This window comes from Macrobrachium rosenbergii, chromosome 16 (genome assembly GCF_040412425.1).
Source record: "Macrobrachium rosenbergii isolate ZJJX-2024 chromosome 16, ASM4041242v1, whole genome shotgun sequence".
Classification (NCBI taxonomy): Eukaryota; Metazoa; Arthropoda; class Malacostraca; order Decapoda; family Palaemonidae; genus Macrobrachium; species Macrobrachium rosenbergii.
The window spans coordinates 41,508,762-41,533,761 of NC_089756.1; the positions used below are offsets into that span (position 1 = coordinate 41,508,762).

General features: G+C 37.4%; 2 protein-coding genes across 5 annotated transcripts in view; both read right to left on the reverse strand.

The window, feature by feature from the left end:
* LOC136847367 (segment polarity protein dishevelled homolog DVL-3-like) overlaps positions 1-25,000 on the reverse strand; it is a 106,013-nt gene that overhangs the window by 70,246 nt on the left and 10,767 nt on the right. The window lies entirely within an intron of this gene.
* Positions 3,450-14,237, reverse strand: LOC136846941 (uncharacterized). Its single transcript, XM_067118196.1, has 3 exons — positions 14,060-14,237; positions 7,960-9,374; positions 3,450-3,740 (listed from the first exon to the last, which is right to left on the reverse strand). The coding sequence occupies exons 1-3, from the start codon at positions 14,235-14,237 to the stop codon at positions 3,450-3,452; spliced, it is 1,884 nt and encodes a 627-aa protein (XP_066974297.1).

Below are 25,000 nucleotides of genomic sequence, written 5' to 3' on the forward strand. Positions count from 1 at the left end.
AATGGCGTTTGTGACGTTAGGAAGAAATGAGAATGAATTATAACGTCAGGAAAATAGTGGACCTGATATTAAGTCAGAGTAACGGAAGAAGTGAAAGCTGACTGGGAATGGAAACTGAAGATTATGACAAATAAAAGACACGACTGAAAACCTCTGATTGAATTGAACTCAATATAGAATTTAGGCCAAAGGCCAAGCACTGGGACCAATGAGGTCATTCAGCGACTATACGGAAATTGACAGTAAAAGTTTAAAAGGTGTAACAGGAAGAAAACCTCGCAGTTGCACTATGAATCAGTCGTTAGGAGAGGGTGGAAAGTAAGATGGAAGAAAAGCAATATGAAAGGAGGTACAGTAAAAGGAACGAAAGGGGTTGCAGCTAGGGGCCCAAGGCACGCTGCAAAGAACCTTGAGTCATGCCTATAGTGCAGATCTTCGTTGGGCGAGTCGGTAGATAGCACTCGCTAGGCCCGAGTTCGACTCTCCGGCCGGCTAATGAAGAGTTAGAGGAAGTTATTTCTGGTGACAGAAATTCATTTCTCGCTATAATGTGGTTCGGATTCCACAATAAGCTGTAGGTCCCGTTGCTAAGTAACCAACTGGTTCTTAGCCACGTTAAATAAGTAATCCTTCGGGCCAGCCCTAGGAGAGCTGTTAATCAGCTCAGTGGTCTGTTAAAACTAAGGTATACTTACTTACCGCATGAGGTGCACTGACGGTACTAACCCCCTACGGACAAAAAAGAAAACCTCTGATAATACGAGAAGCATGAAACACAAAATCAGAACATAATAATAAAAAAAAAAAAGATGAAAAAGGAAACAAACGAGACGCGAAGTACGTCAGGATAAGTGTGTCAATCCGGGCAGACCATGGAACTTGTGTTTTGACGAGTCCAATCTTTGAAAACAAAAAAAAAAATAAACTCTTCTTTTCTTTTCTCAAGGTTTAAGGATTGAGGGTCTTATCAACATTCAAAGGCAATCCCAAGTCTGTTATATTTATTCTGCTTCATATTGCACGCAATACTTGTTATATTTTCATTTCAAGTTTGCATTTTTCCAGAATCTATCAGCTGATAATAGACGGCTCAAGCGAACGATACTTTTTCACAGTTTTCATTCCCGGTAAACTTCCTGCCTCATTGGCATTAAAAAGGATTGAATTCTTCCGAGGGTTTCCGTGTGATTGGCAGCCATTCGAGACTCAATCGGGATAGGAATCGTTTCTTTCTTTTCTTTCTCATATTCGAAATGTATAGAAAATCATGGCTCAGTGGCTTTGCCTCACTTATACACGCAAGTCTACAGTCTACTGTTTTCCCTGGAAGATTGGAAAAACAAAAGAAACTCGACCGACTCAGAATACGCAGATACGCTGTCTCAGCCGGCAAGACACCGCAAAGTTCACCCCCGTAGGAGGGTTAATGCATTGCACCGTTGGCATTACTTAAGGTTCTTTAAAGCAGCGTACCTTCGGCTCCTAGCTGCAACGCCTTTCATTCCTTTTACTGCACCTCCGTTCACATTCCTTTTCTTCCATCTTACTTCCCACCCTCTCCTAGTAATTGTTTCATATTGTAAGTGAGAGTTTTTCCTCCCGTTACACCTTTAAATGAAACATTTTTATTCTCAAGTTCCCTGTCAGCGTTGAATGACCTCATAGATCCCAGCGCCTGGCCACTGGCCTATATTTTATATTCCATTCCATAACAAGGTTTACAACGTTTGCAGAATAAGCACAGAGAGATGAAATATCATTATATTAAGAAAGGATAAAATGAGGCTGAATCTTTCAAATATTTAGGAAAAATGAAGTCCAATACAAGTTCTCTTGAGTTAGAATTCAATGAAAGGCTTAAAAAGGCAGAATGAATAAGACTTTGAAATGAAATAAACTAGAATTACGTTCGAAAGTAAGATTTTACATTAGCCTATTGTGGTCTGTTTTGCTATGTATATAAGAGAGAAATTTTGTCGATAAAGAATAAAGCTTTATTAAGAATATGAAAAGACAGATGGCAGGAGAATGTGAGAAATGACATAAAGGAAATCGCAAACGTTCATGAAAATGAGATAATGATACTGACGAGTGGAGATGGCATGGACATGTCCTTCACACCATCGCGGGGAGAATCGTACGTGATAGTGTCAGCTGGCCTTCTATGAGCACCTGAAGTGTTGGAAAACCCAGATTTACTTGGGTGATAATTATGAGAGAAGAGGTTAAAGATAAGTGGAGCTTTGTCGAAGATAAAGCACAGTGATTACATGAGTGGCAGAATTTCCCAAAAAGCCTTTCACGTTGCACGAGATATATATATATATATATATATATATATATATATATATATATATATATATATATATATATATATATATATATATATATATATATATATATATATATATATATATATATATATATATATATATATATATAACAAACAGAGCAGTCTTGAGAAATTTTAAATTTTAACAAACAGAGAGAGAGAGAGAGAGAGAGAGAGAGAGAGAGAGAGAGAGAGAGAGAGAGAGAGAGAGAGAGAGAGTGATTATAAGAAGCAATTATAACAACAATATCAGATCCTCTCCTGAAATGTCGGATAAGGGGTTGGGAGGGTCTAGAAATTACGGTGGATTAAATCCCAACATTGACATCCTGTGGATTCGGGAAAGAAAATCGTAAATGAATAAGACTGACAAGCGAAAATGGCACAGGTAAGTGTCGTTTGATCTAATGCAAAAAAAAAAAAAAAAAAAAAAAAAAAAACCTACAGAAACACACTGACAATGAAAATACGGAGTTCAGTCCACACGATACGGTTAGGAAAACCAAAAGATACTTGTGCAGTTAACGATGAAATTTAAGACATTTTAGAGTAGCCGCTCCCACGTAAACATATAATGTAGGCTAACAAAATCTTTGAAGACACTGAAGTGGATTGTCACGCCAAATTTTAAAGCTTTATAAGGAAATTCACTTTCTTGTGTTTTTAGAACAACCGTGTGTAAGTCTGGTTATATAAAGAGTGAACTTCCTCATAAAGCTTTTAAACTTGTTGTGTTAAATCAACTTCAATATCTTGAAAGTTTTTGTTAGCGTACATTCTGTGTTTGCATGGGTGCGTTAACTTTAAAATATCTTATATTTCATCGTTAACTGGACAAGTATCCTTTGCTTTTCGTAACCATATCACGTAGAATGAATTCCGTATTTTAACTGTCAGAGTAATTCTGTAATAGTTTTATTTTTTTTTGCACTAGACCAAACAACTCTTACCCGGCCAGTTTCGTTTATCATTCTAATTTATTAAGGCTTTTCTTTTCCGAATCCACAAAATGTCAGTGTTTGGATTTAAAACACCGTAATTTCTCTCTCTCTCTCTCTCTCTCTCTCTCTCTCTCTCTCTCTCTTCGACATCCAACATTTCAGCAATATGTTTCAAGTCACCGACACCCAATTTTGAAGCTAAACAGAGGTTTCGGCGAAGAGACAAGCCCCTTTGTCTCAAGGAGCGGCCCTTGGATCAGGAACTCCTTGGCATAGGATCCCTCCCGGTCCGGTTTTGTCCCAAGGGCACGTGACCCCCAAAACCCACCCCTCCTCCCTCTTCCTTCTCCGCCTTCGTGCCCGACTCTCTCATGGGCACCGTCCAGGAATTTACAAGAGCCTGGTTGAAGATAACGACGCTCCGGCGGACCGCAAGGGGATTGACAAGTGCCAGGTTTGTTTCGGGGCTTATGTCAAAAAAAAAAAAAGACATGATGAATATATTCATGCATATATATATATATATATATATATATATATATATATATATATATATATATATATATATATATATATATATATATATGTGTGTGTGTGTGTGTGTGTGTGTGTGTGCTGGTTTTGCTTACCAAAGGGTGGTCTCACAGAAACAAGAAAGTACTTTTTGGCACATTCATTCTTTAATTGTCGAGTCAGGGATAAACTCCTGATGCATACACATCACTAACACCCACACAAACACACACACAAACAACCACAAATATATATATATATATATATATATATATATATATATATATATATATATATATATATATATATATATATATATATATATATATATATATATATATATATATATATATATATATACATATATATATATAATATAAATCCACCTATTACACACAATCATGGAATATCCCTTAATATCAAATTATCAGGAATATCCCCTGAAGGGGAATTTTATTTGACCGAGGGGAATTTTAGCTTCATGATTTGATATAAATCATTTGTGATAAAAAAATGTCATATATAAATAGTGTGATAAAAAAATGTATATATATATATATATATATATATATATATATATATATATATATATTATAAATTTATTACGATAAAGCTGTAACATTTGGACTTCATTAAAATTCTCTTTATATATGAAGGCGGACGGTTTCTGATAATTTCAGCTACCTATAAGAGCCTGTTCACTGAAAGGCAAATATAAAATATTGCTCATTTATTGTTTGCTCTGATAAGCTAAAGGCTCTTTACACTGATACTTTAAGCTCGAAGATCAATCTCGAAGATTAAGTAGAAAATGCGCGGAAGTTTCTTCGGCACAATCGAGTTTTCTGTACAGCGTACAATGCTGTATGAAACTCTCAGCCACGGCCCATGAAACTCAGCCGCGGCCCATGAAACTTTCACCCTAGGCCCGGTGGTGGCCTGAGTTGTTGGCACCTACCTATAGCAGTGCCAGACGCACGATCATGGCTAACTTTTAACCTTAAATAAAATAAAAAAAACTATTGAGGCTAGAGGGTTGCAATTTAGTATGTTTGATGACTGAAGGATGGATGATCAACATACCAATTTGCAGCCCTCTAGCCTCGGTAGTTTTTAAGATCTGAGGGCGGACAGAAAAAGTGCGGACGGACAGACAAATAGCCATCTCAATAGTTTCCTTTTACAGAAAACCGAAAAGGGTCTAGGAATTAATTGGACAAAAGTCATCGATTAATTAGGCTCAATTACTTATAAATAACAAGTATCAACGTTTCAGTTTTCTTTTATCACTGAGCTGCAACACTTCTTGGAGTTTTCAATTCAGTATTTTTCTGATACGGAATGGTGACTACAAGGGCTACCAAGTGCCTTTATCTAGTAGATAGATAGAATATAGGATTCAGACCAAAGGCCAAGCGCTGGGACCTATGAGGTCATTCAGCAATGAAACGGAAACTGACAGTAAAAAGTTCTGAAAGGTGTAACAGGAGAAAAACCTCGCAGTTGCACTGTGAACCAATTGTTAGGTGAAGGTGGAAAGTAAGATGGAAGAAAGAGAATATGAACGGAGGTGCAGTACAAGAAATGAAAGAGGTTGCTAAGGGCCTAAGGAACACCACAAAGAACCTACAGTGTACCACATGAGGTGCACTGACGGCACTACACACATACGGAGTCTATCTAGTGGAAACAAGGAATAGAAACAGTTACCGAGTCGAAGTCTCAGTGGTTGCCGCATCTCCCGTTTCAGCGACCAGGGTCGGTTTGCTCTGCTTTGTTTGCTGCTTTGTGGGACTAAATATAAAGGGAAATTACTCTTCTTTGACCTTATTTTCCATAAGGGACTTTTTGTTTTGCTTTAATGAATGGTCATATGAGTTACCGGTAGGAAAGAAAAAAAGACTGAATGATTATAAATCATCTGCAGAGAGAGAGAGAGAGAGAGAGAGAGAGAGAGAGAGAGAGAGAGAGAGAGAGAGAGAGACTCAGCAACCAAAACAAAAATACCATCAAGATTAACTTCTAAATATAACTTTTATTTACATATAAAAGACCCGATTAAATTTCATGAAAAGCGCTGTTTACATCAAAACAATCTTCCTTTTTTTTTTTTTTTTTTTTTTTGAACAGAAAACGAGGTCATTGATTTTTTTTTTTGAACAGAAAACCCCCTCCTCTCTCTCTCTCTCTCTCTCTCTCTCAGGAGGTCATTGATATTGACAGATCAAATGCAATTTTATCTCCTGGATCTATGAATGTTAAGATTGGCTCTCTCTCTCTCTCTCTCTCTCTCTCTCTCTCTCTCTCTCTCTCTCTCTCTCTCTCTCTCTTAAGATTGTAAGATCGCTCTCTCTCTCTCTCTCTCCTCTGTAAGATTGTAAGATCACTCTCTCTCTCTCTCTCTCTCTCTCTCTCTCTGTAAGATTGTAAGATCGCTCTCTCTCTCTCTCTCTCTCTCTCTCTCTCTCTCTCTCTCTCTGTAAGATTGTAAGATTCTCTCTCTCTCTCTCTCTCTCTCTGTAAGATTGTAAGATCGCTTTCTCTCTCTCTCTCTCTCTCTCTCTCTCTCTCTCTCTCTCTCTCTGTAAGATTGTAAGATTGGTCTCTCTCTCTCTCTGTAAGATTGTAAGATTGGTCTCTCTCTCTCTCTGTAAGATTGTAAGATCCTTTCTCTCTCTCTCTCTCTCTCTCTCTCTCTCTCTGTAAGATTGTAAGATCTCTCTCTCTCTCTCTCTCTCTCTCTCTCTCTAAGATTGTAAGATTGTAAGATCTCTCTCTCTCTCTCTCTCTCTCTCTCTCTCTCTCTCTCTCTCTCTCTCTCTCTCTGTAAGATTGTAAGATCTCTCTCTCTCTCTCTCTCTCTCTCTCTCTCTCTCTCTGTAAGATTGTAAGATCTCTCTCTCTCTCTCTCTCTCTCTCTCTCTCTCTCTCTCTGTAAGATTGTAAGATCGCTCTCTCTCTCTCTCTATAGACCCTCTTCTCTCTTTCTCTCTCTCTCTTTATAGACCCTCTTCTCTCTCTCTCTCTCTCTCTCTCTCTCTCTCTCTCTCTCTCTCTCTCTCTGTCTAAGATCGCTCTCTCTCTCTCTCTAGACCCTCTTCTCTCTTTCTCTCTCTCTTTATAGACCCTCTTCTCTCTCTCTCTCTCTCTCTCTCTCTCTCTCTCTCTCTCTCTCTCTCTCTCTCTCTCTATACCCCCTACTCTCTCGGAACATCGACAAACGAAAGTGAAAACCGAAACTAGAGTCGGCTTAATTAACCTGCTTTCCGCCACGGTGACTCTACATCCGACCCTGAATTCGGTAAGTACAAAAAGAATCCGTAACGTTCGCGAGGCGTCCGGATACGACTGCGGATGAGGCTCCGTAAAAACGTATGCAACAGAGATAACGCGCCAGTGTCTTTCTCCAGTCAGCTGATAACGCAGACCTCGACACAAACATAAAAATCGTCTTTGTTCGATGTCGCGCGAGTTGCAAGACGCCATCGACGGATCTGCTTTGTCACCGAGCTGCGACACAAACATTTTTTTTTCGCGCGAGTTGCAAGACGCCATCGATTTATCTTTGAGCGAGATGCTTGATCAATTATCCGAGCGGATGCTTGTTGTGTTTGTATGTGTGTGTGTGTGTGTGTGTGTGTGTGTGTGTGTGTCTGAAAGTGTGTGTATGTGCACAGACTTGGGCAGGATGTCAGACAGCCACCGATACCCATGCATCGATATGAGGGTATCTCGTTACAGGGCTTGGGTGGCTGCGTAATCTAAACCGCAGTATTACATATACATACATACATACATACATATACATACATACATACATACATACATACATACATACATACATACATACATACATACATGACTGGCTTAGCAATAAAGTCGACAACCGCGTTTCATCTCGTCCCTGTAGTGTTTGATTATATATATATATATATATATATATATATATATATATATATATATATATATATATATATATATATATATATGCATACACATATACATACATACATACATACACCAAAAAAGAGCACTGCAAATGTAAAAGATAATTTCTAACACGTCTAAACGCGTCTACACAAACCCTTACGAAAATAAACATTCGCACCCAGATACTGGGGCAAGCGTACATCGACAAGATAAACAAGAGTCTTTGTGCGCTTACGTACGTACATGTTGATTTGTAATGAAAGTTGGCCGATCTTTGGGAGAAGGAATGTAAACCAAGAAAGTGATTATGACTTTTCGGAAACAGCTAGGAGGAGAGAGAGTGTGAGGGAGTGGAGGGGGGTAGGAAGAAGGAAGGTGGTGAGGGGTAGGAAGAAGGAAGATGGTGGGGGTAGGAAGAAGAAAGATGGTAGGGGTAGGAAGAAGTAAGGTGGTATGGGTAGGAAGAAGGAAGGTGGTGGGGTAGGAAGAAGGAAGATGGTGGGGGTAGGAAGAAGGAAGATTGTATGGGTAGGAAGAAGGAAGATGTGGGGGTAGGAAGAAGAAAGATGGTGGGGGTAGGAAGAAGGAAGATGGTGGGGGTAGGAAGAAGGAAGATGGTGGTAGGAAGGAAGATGGTATGGGTAGGAAGAAGGAAGATGGTGTGGTAAGAAGAAAGATGGTGGGGGTAGGAAGAAGGAAGGTGGTGGGGGAGGAAGAAGGAAGATGGAGAGGGGTAGGAAGAAGGGAAGATGGTGGGGGTAGGAAGAAGGAAGATGGTGGGGTAGGAATGAAGATGGTATGGGTAGGAAGAAGGAAGATGGTGGGGGAGGAAGAAGGAAGATGGTGAGGGGTAGGAAGAAGGGAAGATGGTATGGGTAGGAAGAAGGAAGGTGGTGGGGTAGGAAGAAGGAAGATGGTGGGGTAGAAGGAAGATGGTATGGGTAGGAAGAAGGAAGATGGTGGGGGAGGAAGAAGGAAGATGGTGAGGGGTAGGAAGAAGGGAAGATGGTGGGGGTAAGAAGAAGGAAGATAGTGGGGGTAGGAAGAAGGAAGATGGTATGGGTAGGAAGAAGGAAAGTGGTGGGGTAGGAAGAAGGAAGATGGTGGGGGTAGAAGGAAGATGGTATGGGTAGGAAGAAGGAAGATGGTGGGGAGGAAGAAGGAAGATGGTGAGGGGGTAGGAAGAAGGGAAGATGGTGGGGGTAAGAAGAAGGAAGATAGTGGGGTAGGAAGAAGGAAGATGGTATGGGTAGGAAGAAGGAAGGTGGTGGGGTAGGAAGAAGGAAGATGGTGAGGGATAAGAAGAAAGATGGTGGAGGAGAAGAAAGATGGTTGGCGGTACGAAGAAGGAAGATGGTGGTGGGTACGAAGAAGAAAGATGGGGGAGGTAGGAAGATGGTGGGGGGAGGAGAAAGATGGCGGGGAGAAGAAAGATGGCGGGGGAGAAGAAAGATGGTGGGGAGAAGAAAGATGGTGGTGGGTACGAAGAAGGAAGATGGTAGGGGTACGAAGAAAGGAGATGGTGGGAGGTAGGAAGATGGTGGGGGGCGAAAAAAGATGGTGGGGAGAAGAAAGATGGTGAGGGAAGAAGGAAGTGGGTGGGGGAGTTAGGAAGATGGACGATGGTGGGTGGGGGCTAGGGTGCTGAGCTTTGGAACCTTTTGTTTAGATAATGCAGAAGGAATCTGAAATCACTCCTTCGACTCTGTGTACGTGTAACTTAAACATGAGCGCGCCGAGAGCTATTTGTGTGTGCTTTGCCCAGCGTGGATATCCAAGCTCGCTTATGGCATACGTGTAGACAGAAAGTAGGATAACTTATCAGATGACTACGGCCTACCCCAACGACAAATCAAAGTCCTTCAATAGAAGGCATCGTGCTTACCCCATATGAAAAATGGGAAAAAGCACGTTAAACGAAGAAGAAGAAGAAGAATCGAGCCTTAGAGCATAAGCAAGATGCAACTGGAAGCGTTAACTTTCTTTCCCTTTTACGACCAAGGTTAGGAACTCTCTATCTGCCCCTGTTTTCCCTGATCATTACAGTCCTCCATTTTCCAAATTTAAGTCTATTGCTTCTTCGAGGTTAGGCCCTTTCTCTCTTTCCCTCTTCCTTTTTCCTAAATCCTTCCCCGTAGGAAGGCTAGTGCCGTCAGTGCACATCATGCGGTGCACTGTAGGCATCACTTAAGGTTCCTTGCTGCGTGCCTTCGGCACCTAGCTGCAACCCTTTTCGTTCCTTTTACTGTACCTCCTTGCATATTCTCTGCCTTCCATCTAACTTTCTAGCCTCTCTTAACAATTGATTCATAGTGCAACTGCGAGGTTTTCCTCCTGTTACACCTTTCAAATCTTTTCCTGTCAATTTCCGTTTCAGCGCTGAATGACCTCATAGATCCCAGTGCTTGGCCTCTGGCCTAAGTTTTATATTCTGTAGTCAATAAATCATTCCATCGTGCCTGGGCTACTTAAAGAAACTAAGATGGATTATTGATGTTACCAAATATTAATACAACTGTTTAACAAGAAAAAAATTGAAATATATTCGCTAAAATGTAAAATAAAGTCAAGCTATTTCTCAATGACATCAATATTATCACTGTGGATAAAATAAGATACCATCCTTGAATATAAATGTTGGTGTATTATTAAAAATACACTCAACAATATTCTAAGTCTTGCGCTCAAGAAAGTTGTCTTATATAGTCTTTATATTTAAAGAACGTGATTATTCCTCAATCTTCATTATTACCATTACAAAGAGGCATGAATTCTTCAACATGGACAAACTCAATGTCATTAAAAAAAAAACTCGGGTTATTGTAACCTCAGGTAGTAATGAAAACATACTTATTCGTCTCTTTTATATCTAATGTTGTCCGAACAACTAAGCCTCTTTGTGGTCAAAAGACCCAAGAATATGGTCTTCTAAGCCGATTCATGCATTTGATGCTTATTCAAATGTCTGTCGTAGTACTTAAAAACTTTAAAAGATGTCATCTCAAGACTGGGTAGTTATCTATATATAGCTTATCATTAAAGTGATTCTGAATGTAATAGATTTACGGGAATGGTGAAACGTATCAAGGAAATGTGCCAGTTTTGAATTATACAGTGTCTCAAAACTATAGAATATTTACCGAAAGACATGGGTTTTACGTACCGTCATTTCTTGTTAGAAATGGGAACTATACAATAAGTGCGTATAATATGAAAAATATACGGAACATCACCTCATTTCTACGCGTACTAAGAGACATATCATCATTTCTTACTGGGAAGAGAAGCAGTCGATAAGAATAGGCCTAATGTGACGGGTGCAGGAACATATCTCTTTTTTTTGTATGTATGAACATAGTAAACGTTTATCGTCAACGGGACAAAAACCACGTTAAATGAAGAAGAAGAAGTATCAGATTTTCCACAATATCCGTAAAAAGGTAACAGCAAAAGTCCAGCGCAAAAACCTTTGTGCAAAATACATTCCAATTTTGGGCAAAGCGTCGAATATGCATCATTTTAATTTTTCGAGTTATCTGCATCGACGGTGATCTTATCACTGAACTCCTGTTTCAGCCAAGTATCAAAAGTGCCTCTCCCACCAAACATAAAGGTTGGTGATAGAGACAGACTTGATACTTAAAAATGCATCATCCACACTTTGCCAAAAGGGGACGAAATGATTGACGTCGTAACGCGCACGGACAAACACACCCACGTGCTGGTTATAAAAAGTTGTTTATGCCAGAAGCATTGCGAGTAAATAAACATTGCAATGTGAATACACCGTATCAGATTCCTGGCTTAATCCCGAGTTGTAAATCCGTCAGCTCTGCACTCTCGATCCGCGTTCAGTGTTTTGTTTCGGTCAGGGTAGGTCATTATTGGGCATGGGTATGAAATTAAATTTTATTGGGCAGTATATATATACATATTTATGCTAGTCATATATGTATGGCTAGTCATATATATATATATATATATATATATATATATATATATATATATATATATATATATATATATGTGTGTTTGTGTGTGTGTATAATATATACATATATGTATATATATCTTCTTCATATATGGTATATATATATATATATGTATATATACAGTATATACATGGTATACATACATAAATATATTTAATATACACATATATAAATATAAAATCATATATATGATTTTATATATTATTATGATATATATATGTGTGTGTGTTTAGAATTAATCCCAGCAGTCTGTTTCTTGACTGGGTCTAATACCGTAAGGAAAATACCACAATTCTAATTACAAGCTAAGACAAAAATATTACTTCAGCCCAACGAAAAAAAAAAAAAAAAGCTGTATCCTAAATATTATTTATTTATTTTATAAAGGTTCTCATACAATTCCATTTCCTGAATCCTTAACTTACCAAGATAATTGCAATATAAATGAATTCCATTGTTATTAATGAAAAAAAAATTTTTATTCCAATGCCTTCTTTTAATTAGAGATTTTTCTGATTTTCGAAAATTCAGATATCATAATACTGAATAAAATCAATATGCAAGGTTCTAATTAAATAGGTGGCCTCATTTTTCGGGATGCAAAAAATATTGTTTGTCTGCTGCCTGGAGAGAGAGAGAGAGAGAGAGAGAGAGAGAGAGAGAGAGAGAGAGAGAGAGAGAGAGAGAGTTGCTGTTGATTCTTTAAATAGAGCAATTTGTTTTCAGCTTAATTTCTGTGTGGGAGAAGCAACCGTGGTAACGGTCGCTACTCAGAAAACGTCAGTAGTTTTTATTTTCTGTAAAAGAAAACTATTGAGCTAGCTGTTTGTCTGTCCGTGCACACTTTTTCTGTCCGTCCTCAGATCTTAAAAACTACTGAGGCTAGAGGGCTGCAAATTGGTATATTGATCATCCACCTCCAATCATCAAACATACCAAATTGCAGCCCTCTAGCCACAGTAGTTTCTATTTTATTTAAGGTTAAATTTAGCCATGATCGTACGCCTGGCACTGCTATAAGTGCCAACAACACAGGCCACCACCGGGCTGTGGATGAAAGTTTGATGGGTTGCGCCTGAGAGTTTCATGGGGCGTGGCTGAAAGTTTCATGGGTTGCGGCTGAGAGTTTCATGGGCCGTGGCTGAGAGTTTCATACAGCATTATACGCTGTACAGAAAACTCGACTGCGCCAAAGAAAATTCGGCGAATTTTTAACTTGTTATTTATTGATCTGAAATTATTTAACTTTTCTAGATTGCGGACTATAGAGAATATGGGGTAAAAAAAATGTATAAAATCACTGAGTTCTGAAACTAATAAATAAAACTGGTTTGGCCTTTGCAAGATTTTGACCGCTGTAAATAATCAGGAAAGTTTGACTGTCAAAAAAAACTGTTTTCTGAAATTACATGTAACTTTGAGATTAATCACGGATTACAAAATCTACTTGACCTTTCCTTCTGTGGCTTTGGGATTCTCATTCTGTCTCTGTTTTTCCCTTTTTATAATTTTTTTTTAGAAGCAGAAAGTCCTATTGCTGCTTTTGTGATTCGACCCTGGGCTGGGAAAGGGCATAAGATTGCTCGTCCCCTTGGTCTTACAAAAAAAAAAAAAAAAACTTTTAGTAGTCATCCAATAAGGACTTGTTTTCTACCATTACTCACCCCCGTCACCTGGGATTTTTTTTTTCTTGAAATATGAAACCGACAGACAACTGTCCAAATATATGCCCTGGGGCACCCAAAATTTCCACTTCTCACTCAGTGCCCTTCTCTGAGTGAGGAAACATGATCCAAGGTACCTCGGGTGAATTAAATTACTCGCTCGCTTAATAAGATTGGTGATAATGTGAAGAGCAGTAAATTATAATGAAAAAATATGTGCTATACAAGAAGACAAAGTATTGACAACTCATTTAAAGTAAGTTAATGATCGTGTTTATCTTTCATTTTTTTTTATGCTATCCTTCAGTAAACGTAATACGGTCTATGCCTTATTGACATTTGAGATTATTTCCCCTTTCGAATCTGTGTACCATACCAATCCTATGTAATGATACACACGTGCATAAAGATATATAACCATCCCGTGAATTTTGAAGTTAGTTGTTAAGGCAGATAAACAAATATGACCCTGTACACTTTCGCCTTAGGGAAAAAAATTAGACTAAGATCATTTTTATGTAGTTTTTTTTTATTTTTGCTTCCTTAGAAATAATAAATTCGAAAGGCAGGACGATTCAGTGACCCCCTCCATCCAAAACTTGAATTATTAAGGAAATGGCTGAAGAAATACCGCTCAGAGAGAAGAAGAAGAATTAAATCTCGATCTGGATCCGTATCAAAAGGTACGGATCAGCAACTGGATCTGGATCATCTCAAATTCTGATTTGGGTCCTGATGGTGATCTAAATCGTCTCAGAATCCGTAGCTCTATGTGATGCCCTCGATCCATCTTAAGTCTATAGATCCTCTTCAAGATCAGGATCCAACTAAAAGTTTTTATATCTATATCCAGATCCAGATCCATCTCTAAATCTACAGAGCTACACCTGGACTGGATCTTTACCAAATGACTATAGCTCCATATCTAGATATGAGTCCATCTCAAACTCTGTCGATTCACATCTGGACAAGGACTCATATAAAAATCTCGCGATCCATAATCTGATCTTGATTCACTTAGTAGCACTCTGCTAGGCCCGAGTCCGCGTCCCCGGCCAGCCATTGAAGAATTAGAGGAATTTGTTTCTGGTGATAGAAATTCACGGTATAATGCGGTTCGGATTCCACAATAAGCTGTAGGTCCCTTGCTAGGTAACCAATTGGTTCGTAGCCACGTAAAATAAGTCTAATCCTTCGGGCCAGCTCTAGGAGAGCTGTTAATCAGCTCCTCAGTGGTCTGGTTAAACTAAGGTATACATAACTTAACTTCAAAGTATGTTGCTCCACTTTCTGCTCTGGTTCCTTTTCAGTCTGGATAATTCTTTCTTAGCCACATTGAAATCTATCCAGACTGACAAACACTCAACAGTCAATGAGGATATCTTTGATTTCAACATGGTCAGTCAACGGACAATGCTTAACCTATCAAACTGCCTCTTATAAAAGTAAAGGGGTAGATTCTATTATTCTTGTAAATTCAGGTATGCAAGAACGATAATATGTACTTAACCACATACATATTTATATATATGCAAGTATTTTTGTAACTTTTTTATATTCCCAAATATTACATAACAAATCTAGTTTAACATCGAATTCACTATACCTTGGGAATAACTTACACCCCAAGAGGAATTATAATTGGTAAGGGCTTCTACGCAGGCCGGGATTCGAACCGTGCCGTATTTTATAAACGATAGACAGTGACTATGACCACCCAGATGTAAAGAGAGAGAGAGAGAGATAAAAGTTGATATCGACACTGCTGTACATATGGCTGCCGAATTCTGGTTCTGGACTTTGAATCGATATCAACCCATCTCCAACATGATAGCTGACTGGTAAGTTTGTAACACTTAGCTAATTATTAGGAACTTTTGTCAGTTGTACATGTGAGACTTTTTTATATTAAACACACACAGACACATATATATATATATATATATATATATATATATATATATATATATATATATATATATATATATATATATATATATATGTGTGTGTGTGTGTGTGTGTGTGTGTGTGTGTGTGTGTGTGTGTGTGTGCAGATAATCTACCAGTGCTTGTGTAATGGACCATTATAAATCACACGAGATGAGATTCTGGGAAAAGAAAATAAAAAGAGAGACAAACACTTGACGCCATATGCAATACCAAGAATGGAGTACAGAGAAAGAGGGAGAGAGAGAGAGAGAGAGAGAGAGAGAGAGAGAGAGAGAGAGAGAGAGAGAGAGAGAGAGAGAGGGAGGGGGGAGGAAGGGGGTGCCTCGAAAGGAAAAGAGGGCGATCTCTCCACACCTTGTGCTCGAGTGAACAAACAGGGGGACAAAAGAGGGACACCCCTGTCAAAAGATAAGGCCAATAGAGGTGCGGAATACTGCTGAATAAGCTTAATGTGGTGAATGTCCCCGGGATCTCAGGAGACTCGTGGTGAATGTCCCCGAGATCTCAGGAGACTGTGAGGAGGGATCAGGGAAGGTAGGTGTGTATGTGTTGGGGGGGAGTGAGCCCCACCCAGCCCCACAAACACCGTCGTGGCCGCCGTGTGGGCGGGTGAGTGGACTGCACAAAGTATAAACAACAGCTGGGTGTGTGGTAGACCATCTGTGGGTACCAACTGCCTCCCACCTCATCTCTCGCCATCCCAAGGAAGTTCAGCATCTAAATGAGACGGTCTTTTGCCACCTGTCCGATGGACATTTGAATCTACTGGAGTTTACTGTTTAAAAGCTCTCTCATCAAGGTCATAGTCATCTCCGATAAGTTCTTCATCTCCTCTGTCTCTCGTTCTTTCTTACTTTATAATTTCTTACGCCGGAAAAACTGACTTTCACTTTAATTAAGGAATCATTTTAATTGCATGCACTGCAGAAAATGATTTCCCAACTTCATGCAAGCAAATAAATATCAAGGATATGCTTTAGGTTTTTCGTTGCTCGAATCGCAACCATAATGAGTGTTCTCTTGAATGCTGCTATTTATAATCTTTGTTGACGTCGGTGCATGAACAAACAGATTTCGCAGGGGAAAACGTAACGGTTAAATTGATTTAGGTCCATATGAGACTGAAGGACTGTGTAGGGATATGTTACCTCGGTGCTGGGAAACTGTACTTGATATTAATTCAAAGTGAGATAATTCATGGATGTTTCCTAAAATTGCATTCAAGTACTGTACATATATTTTCAAAATTAAAATCGTTTCCCATTAAGTGGATGGATCCAGAAAAACATGCAAAAATCAATGCAATATTCATGCTTTATCTTTAAAATTTGGATTAACAATCTGAGCAGAAACCTTTCACAACACCAGCTACTTCATACATCTACTAAGAAAGCACATCAGCAGCACGTTCAACCGGAATTCTGTTGAACAGCCTTAAACACGCACTGTGCCATTCGCCTTCATCTTCCACGCACTTTCGTTCTTCCTGGATTCTAAGGACCTCTCTTCTAATATACAAATTTCATTCCATCACTCAAGCATGTTTTGTCCTTCTCTCCTTCTCACCACTTCCTTATTATACTCTCCATTCACTAATTAATTGTCTTCTATTCTTTCCACATGACCGACTCATTTCAAAACTCTGAGATCCATCCATTCACCAATGATAACCTTTTTATTAGTTTCATGTGTAATTTCACATTTATTACTATTTCAGTTATTCCCTGCAACACACATACCATACAAATAATTCAGATCTACAGCTTCAATCTTTTTTCTTTTATTCTCATTCAATATCCGCATTTCACACTTCCTTTCCATAAAGGGAAGTTGGCTCAACGATTCCCCGCATGCATTCCCACCCTGCTTTCCATTGACAATCACGTCTCAGTCTTTTGCATGCAGCCTGGTACAATTCTTAACACACTTACTTTGACATTGCTTTTTTTTTTAGGATACTGTCACCTATTGTGTTTACAACTAATTACCCATGCAAATCAATTGTTTCCATTCTTCCATTTCACATCTTAACATTTGCTGGTTTACATTTACCTCATAACCTCATTTTTGCTCGCATTTATCCTCAACGTTCTTCACTTACAAACAGTTTCAAACTTTCACTGTATGTATGTATGCATGTATATGTATATGTATATGTATATGTATATATTATATAATATATATATAATATATATACATATATATATGTACATATATATACACATATATTTATATAATTATATATATGCATACACGCATATGTGTGTGTTCTATATAGTTAACGACATTAAAAAACATTAAAAACGTATAATTTCAACATCGTGCTTCAAGTCTCGTCTTGAAGCGCACTCTAAAATAAAAAAACCCAAAACCTACCAGTATCTTTTTCCAACATCATCGAACCACACTGGTCAAACCCTCTTTGGTTTTTTTTTTTTTTTTTTTTTTCGCGAGTGTAAACCTCTTACATATCTTTATTAGCCATCTCTCTCCACCCAAGTGTAGGAACTGACTTGACCAAGATCATCCACTCTTGGCACCCCTCTCCCCCCACCCCCTACGAGGCAACCGATCCAGTCCCCTCCCCATCCACCACCCACTCCGGTAAGCCCCAATGATCAGTGGTTTCACTGGAGTAATTCTTATCTTATTCTTCGCTAAGATTCTTATGTTTCAGCACTAAGATAAGAGGATTGGGGAATTATTATTATAATAGAGTATATTATGCGCGCACATCCTGACATCTCATTTTTCAAATCAAAAGGAAATTTTTCTTTCTTTTGTAAGAACAGTTTTTATTATCGTTATTCTTTAGAAGTCTGGAAACATTCCGTGTAAAACATAGTAATCGTAACTGAATAAACGAAGAAGAATGGCTAAACGTAACGTTTACATTAAACGTATTCAAATATTAAATATTTCCGTTTCCTTAATTCGCCGTTTCCAACCTTTGGGCGAATCTTGACATTTAAAAGCGAACGTGAGTTTATAGTCGAAAAAAAAAAAACAACTAAGCAACATCATTAAAATGAATTTTATCACAACTTTTTTCTTATATCACCCTTCATAAGGCATCTAGGAAGTTCCACAACAACGGATTACAAACAAGATGAAGTGAAAATATGGGCGTGTATATACGATCAACGGACAAGACTGTGCGTTTACCAAATTCATAAACAATTCACAAGTACATCTACCTTCTATGGCTGCCAGTTGGCAATCTGAAATGAGCCATGAATGAGATGTTTTACACACACACACACACACACACACACATTATATATATATATATATATATATATATATATATATATATATATATATATATATATATGAAATTCTATAGCATCTCATTCGCAGTTCATTTCAAATTACTGAGCTTAGTCTGATAACTCTTGAAATAAAAGCGTAATCCCTTCTATTTTTTTGTACCCGATATTTTGACGCAAAAAGTCTTACGCACGTTGTAATTTCAAAACCACATTTAGTCTTGGTTTTTAATTGATTTTATTTTGTCTCCACTTCAATTTTTTTTCTTAACATAGCCCCATGAAATTGCCTGCGTGTCTATGGAAGGGCCGTTTGTGGCAATCCTGGTCTCTGTTAGCAATGACGCATAGACATTTGTTTGCTCTTAAAACTAACAGTGTTCATTAACATATTTCTTTCCGGTATTCAAACCTCTTCATAATTATTTACATAATATTCATCTGTTTTCCACAACCATTAAGCTTGTTTTTAAAGCTATTTAACCCTGTTCATTATAAATAATGTATATTCAAATGCAAAAGTAAATTGATAATGAATGATAACGATAAAAATGTCTCAAAACACTACAATGAAAAAAAAAATGCTGTTTATTTCCATCAGTTCATTCGTACATTGGCTCACCCCCTCCCCCAACCTTCCCTGCCCCCTCCCTCCTCACGCCTCCCATAAGCCCCTTCGAAACTCTCTTCCGCGATGGCGAACACGATGCACTTCAATTGAAAGTTCAAAGTTCAGAGTTCAGATAATGTCTTCATATGGCTATACCCTTCTATATATAGGAGGAACAGTTAAGCCGTGGATCTTCCGCCTAAGAAAATTGCGTCATTCGTATTCATTAGCTTTTAATGACGTTGCTGCTTCGGCTGTCCGGGACGACTGAGAGATACGGTTATCCGCGGCTTTTAAATTTAAATCGGATTCTTTTAGTTTAATGTTTGCTTTGCTGATCTACTTCTGTTTACGTTTTGTTGTCCTGTATGTATATATATATATATATATATATATATATATATATATATATATATATATATATATATATATATATATATATATATATATATATATATTACATACTTACTGTATATACATACTTATACAGTGTATATTGTGTACATCAAACACTAAAAGGAAAAATGAAACCGTTTCATTTTCCCTGTGGTGTTTGATATATAAAATCACGTATAGGTCATTATAACCATATGTATGTATGTATGTATATATGTATGTATGTATTTATAAATAGGAATAATACCTGTAACTACATCGCTTTTGTTCAGCGTTCCTGCCATACGACGCCCAGTTTACCTTGAATGAATTCCAACTAGCGCCACTCCTCATGCAAACAAGGAACTCTCCCAATCGCTGTTACAACAGACATCACATTTCGAAGAAAGTTCGGTCATAAATTCCGCCTTCGTATCTGTCACATCTCGATTCGCGACTGAATACTGATTCGCCTTTGTTTGATGGCTCTATTTCTTACGGCTGTTTTGGGTTCGCTTTTTGCTCGCAACCTTTTACTTAGCTTTTTCTCGATCTGACTTTTTTTTTTTATGAGTTTGCCTGGTCGATTGTCGTTTATCTAAACGCTTGTTTGTGCGTTCGTCGTTACTAGACTTTTGATGTTGGTTTGTTTTCCAAGTTCGACTGCGCGTTCGTCGTTACAATGCCTTTGTTAGCGGTTTGTTTGGTCGATTGTCGTTTGTTTAAACGCTTGTTTGTGCGTTCGTCATTACCATGTTCATGTTAGTGGTTTGTTTGGTCGATTGTCGTTTGTTTAAGCGCTTGTTTGTGCGTTCGTCGTTACCATGCTTTTGTTTGTGGTTTGTTTGGTCGATTGTCGTTTGTTTCAACGTTTGTTTGCGCGTTCGTCGTTGCTAGACTTTTGATATTGGTTTGTTTGGTCGACTGTCGTTTGTTTTCAGTGTTTGTGCGCTCGTCGTTGATGTCATTAGCTACATTTATCTATGGAGAGATAAGTTAACTGATTTTCCAGTAAATGTGATCCATGAAATTACACAAGTCTCTCTCTCTCTCTCTCTCTCTCTCTCTCTCTCTCTCTCTCTCTCTCTCTCTCTCTCTCTCTCTCTTAATCCGAAGCAAGACATGACAGGAGGCTGCATTAATCCATCTGGTTAAATGAATTAGTGGGGAGGGGTAACATAAAGATTCCCTTGTGATTCGATGCAAATGAGAGGCCTCAGACGCAACAGCTTGTCTGTGATTCATGGTAGAATCTGCGAGTTTTTTTTCTCTCTTGAAGTGTCAGACGAGTCATGCATGAGATACCAGGAAAAAGAGAGAGAGAGAGAGAGAGAGAGAGAGAGAGAGAGAGAGAGAGAGAGAGAGAGAGAGAGAGAGAGAGAGATTGGAGAAGGGTGGCTAATATTTATTTGAAGAATTATTTTTGTATGGAAGTTGTGGGTGGAGGGGCTTATATGTATGTATGTATGTATATGTATATATATATATATATATATATATATATATATATATATATATATATATATATATATATATATATATATATATATATATATATATATATATGTTTATGCGCATAACTGTCAGTAAGGCTTTTTTTTGAGTATCGTGTACGTATGTTAAGAACATGCCAACATACATGAAAAAACACTAACACGCACACACCCAAACTATAAAAAAAAGCAACCTCTAAAAACTGTTTTATCACATTAATCTTTCACATTGCTCCCCAACCGTCTTTATCTTTCATTTTTTTATTTATATACTGCTCCGTTAGTTTTAACGATTCTGTTATCTGATCTGTTAATTTCTCTTTACGCCTATTCGACGAGCCATATCCTACGTTATCATTTTAAAAAAAATAAATTTATCAATATTTCTCCCCGCTGACCCTGAAGGAACTATTGAAAGGTACCATAATGCCCTTTCAGAAGTTATCATGATTACCGATGTAGCGAGACTGTCAAAAATGGCTGTAATGCAAGAGACACGGCGTACTGTCCCAAAGCTCTGACAAACGTACCGTCATTTCGCATACTTTTACAGGACTTAGTGTCAATACCAAACCTACTATCCATTTCAGGGACCGCGAGTCATCGTTTTTCTCAAATATCTTCCAAACTAATTATTCGATCGAAATGGTACTTTGACACAGTGTACAAGACACCTCCCGCTAATTTTTGGTAATGTGGTGCATTGTCAAATGGTTTTAGTTAAGGTGCTTACTCTTGACTTCTATACATGGTGTTGCCAAGCATCGCCAAACTATGCATTCGAACGTCCTTTATCCCCATCCCGTCCCTCCCTCTCCCTTCCCCTCCCCATCCCTCCCTCAACTCACTTTCCTGGCCTCCCCATCTCCGCACCCCCCCCTTCCTGTCTATGGGGGATAGCGGACGTTCCATTGGGTAGATTAGTCCTGCTGGCTCATGCGACTTTGCCTTTAAAAGTCAAGAGTAAACGCCTTACCTAACACCATTTGACAATGCACTATATTACCAAAAATTAGCAGGAGGTGTCTTGTGCACTGTGTCAAAGTACCATTTCGATCAAATAATTAGTTTGAAAGATATCTGAGAAAAACGATGATTCTCAGTCCCTGAAATGGATAGTAGTGTTCATTAACTAACGACTACCGTTGTCATATGCAGACAAATTATACAGATACACATATTTCCCCTATACGCAAAGGTTGCCCCAGAAGGTGTCAGCTTCCCAGTTCTCAGCAAATCTAATGGGATGAGGTTGCTGGCCCCATACCTTTCACCACTTTGTAAAGGTTATCCACATTCGACCACGTATATCACTCGCTAATTGGGTCAAGAGGCACAATTAGATTTAAAAGGACTTGCCTAAAGCGTTCCAGCATCCCAGGAATCGAACCGACATCTTGTTGGCGGTCAGGGAAGGATCATAACCCGTGGACTACAAGGACCTATCATCATTGCTACTGAGAACAGACCGAGAAGGGTAAAAAAAAAAAAAAAAAAAAAAAAACAGTCCGGTCTTCCTGGAAACAGCTTAATCGAGAAACGAATTCCATAATCTGGATGTGAATGGTATCAAGACCAGATCAAACAGGTTGACCTTCGTGATAAAGATTTCTGCAGTGCTGAGGTGTTATTATTATTATTCTTATTTTTATTATTATTCAAAATGTGAAAACGATCGTACTGAGATATCTGTGATCCCGGTTAGCGTAACGCCAGATAATCCTTAACCAATCAATCAATCAGTGACTTGAGTTTACGTTAAATCTCGTTCATATTTAAAATGAATAGAGGTAAGTTCTGATAAGATAGTACAAATTTAAAGATATACAAATATATATACACACATGTATACATACATACATGTATATATATATATATATATATATATATATATATATATATATATATATATATATTTATTTATATATACAACGTACTCTGTATATATATATGCATATACATATTCATATGTATATGTATATATATCTATATATACAGTATATATATATATATACAGTATATATGTATATAAGTCTATATATATATATATATATATATATATATATATATATATATATATATATATATATATATATATATATATATTATTCTTTCCCAGATGTGAAGAAGTCTGCGTCAAGTTTAGAGACTGCTCATTATGCGGTCAGAGAGAAGCCAAGGATGGCGTCTTTAGGGATAATAGTATACAATTACTCACATCGGTCTCTCGTCCTCTCATAACTGTGCAGTTAACCATATCTGAATTACTTATGTTGTTGTTTTAATTAACAACGGCTTCATTATTATCGTTATTAACCATGCTCAGATTATTATTCGTATTATCATCTGATCGGTTAAATGACAAGAATACTAAAGAGGCTGTTAGCGTTATTATTGTATGTTCTCGATTCTAATAATAATAATAATAATAATAATAATAATAATAATAATAATAATAATAATAAGAGAAATTTGAGAAAACTCAGTATAAAATCAATTTGCAAAGTGCAGCCATATTATCAACAACAACAACAACAACAATAATAATAATAATAATAATAATAATAATAATAATAATAATAATAATAATAATAATAAGAAGAAGAAGAAGAAGAAGAAGAAGAAGAAGAAGAAGAAGAAGAAGAAGAAGAAGAAGAAGAAGAAGAAGAAGAAGAAGAAGAAAAATTTGAGAAAACTCAGTATAAAATCAGTTCGCAAAATGCAGCCATATTATTCAACAACAACAACAACAACAACAACAACAACAACAATAATAATAATAATAATAATAATAATAATAATAATAATAATAATAATAATAATAGCGATATAAATATCATCACATTATTTTTTCTCGTACTTTGAATAGGCGTCAACATTTTCTTTCCTGGTTCACTGATTTGGGAACGAAAGTTCTAATACTCCACTTATGCCAATGCACTTGCCACCCAATACCCAGTCGTGCACACACTAGATAAAAAAAAATATACACTATATAGCCTAATGCTAATCACTGAGTGTAATGCCTACAAATGTTTTTGTCAAAAAACATTCTAGCTGAGTGATAATGTATTTCGATTGGAAGATTTTTGTCTTTTCAGGAATTTATTGTTAGCATTTTACTAGTAAAATAAAAATGATTTGATTGAAACTTGCTGAAAATTAAAATTGAATATTTTTCAAAATACTACGGATATTCTGAAATGTTCTAATTATTATTATTATTATTATTATTATTATTATTATTATTATTATTATTATTATTATTATTATTATTTGTCTGTTGTTGTTTACGCAAAACCTCCTTCAGTCGACGACACTCCATACCTGTTTCAGCCTGAAACAAATAAACACCACAGCCTGCCTTGAGAAGGCTTACATAAAGCTTTTGAGACGTGATTACAATACCAGTTTGAGGATTTACAAAACTTGACTTCCGTATTTCTCGCAATAGAAACTCTCTCTCTCTCTCTCTCTCTCTCTCTCTCTCTCTCTCTCTCTCTCTCTCTCTCTCTCTCTCTCTCTCTATTCAGTTGTTATACATGCATAACAATTGTGTAAAACTAGCTGATGCTGTTCAGTTGGCCTCTGACAATTATTCGTAAAATTACGATAAAATTAAATTAAAAATAATTCTGGTTATCGAACCGGATTATTTTTTGGCAAGGTGTTTAGGTATAACTGGGAAAAAGCGTCTAATTTATTCACTTATTATCTGATAAGATGCCGAACATAATGAAGAGAGAGGCAACTCTATTAAAATTTTTGGAAATACAACGCAGAAAAAAAAATTTTCATCTCAAGGAATCCGAAGAAAAATTAGAAAATAAAAAACAAAAGAATACGTGTCTCACCCCAGACAGGTAACTGACCTCAGCAGCGCCCAATTCTCTCTACTATTTACCTATGATCGGCCAATCATCATGATGAG

What these genes read in the sequence shown, in the direction of transcription:
- LOC136846941 (XM_067118196.1), bottom strand. Translation starts at nt 14,237, where the DNA reads ATGGATCTGGATCTGGATATAGATATAAAAACTTTTAGTTGGATCCTG. An exon ending in CCAGATCCAGTTGCTGATCC is followed by an intron (nt 9,375 to 14,059) that starts GTACCTTTTGAT and finishes TCTAAACAAAAG; the next exon opens with GTTCCAAAGCTCAGCACCCT. An exon ending in CTTTCATTACAAATCAACAT is followed by an intron (nt 3,741 to 7,959) that starts GTACGTACGTAA and finishes TTTTGACATAAG; the next exon opens with CCCCGAAACAAACCTGGCAC.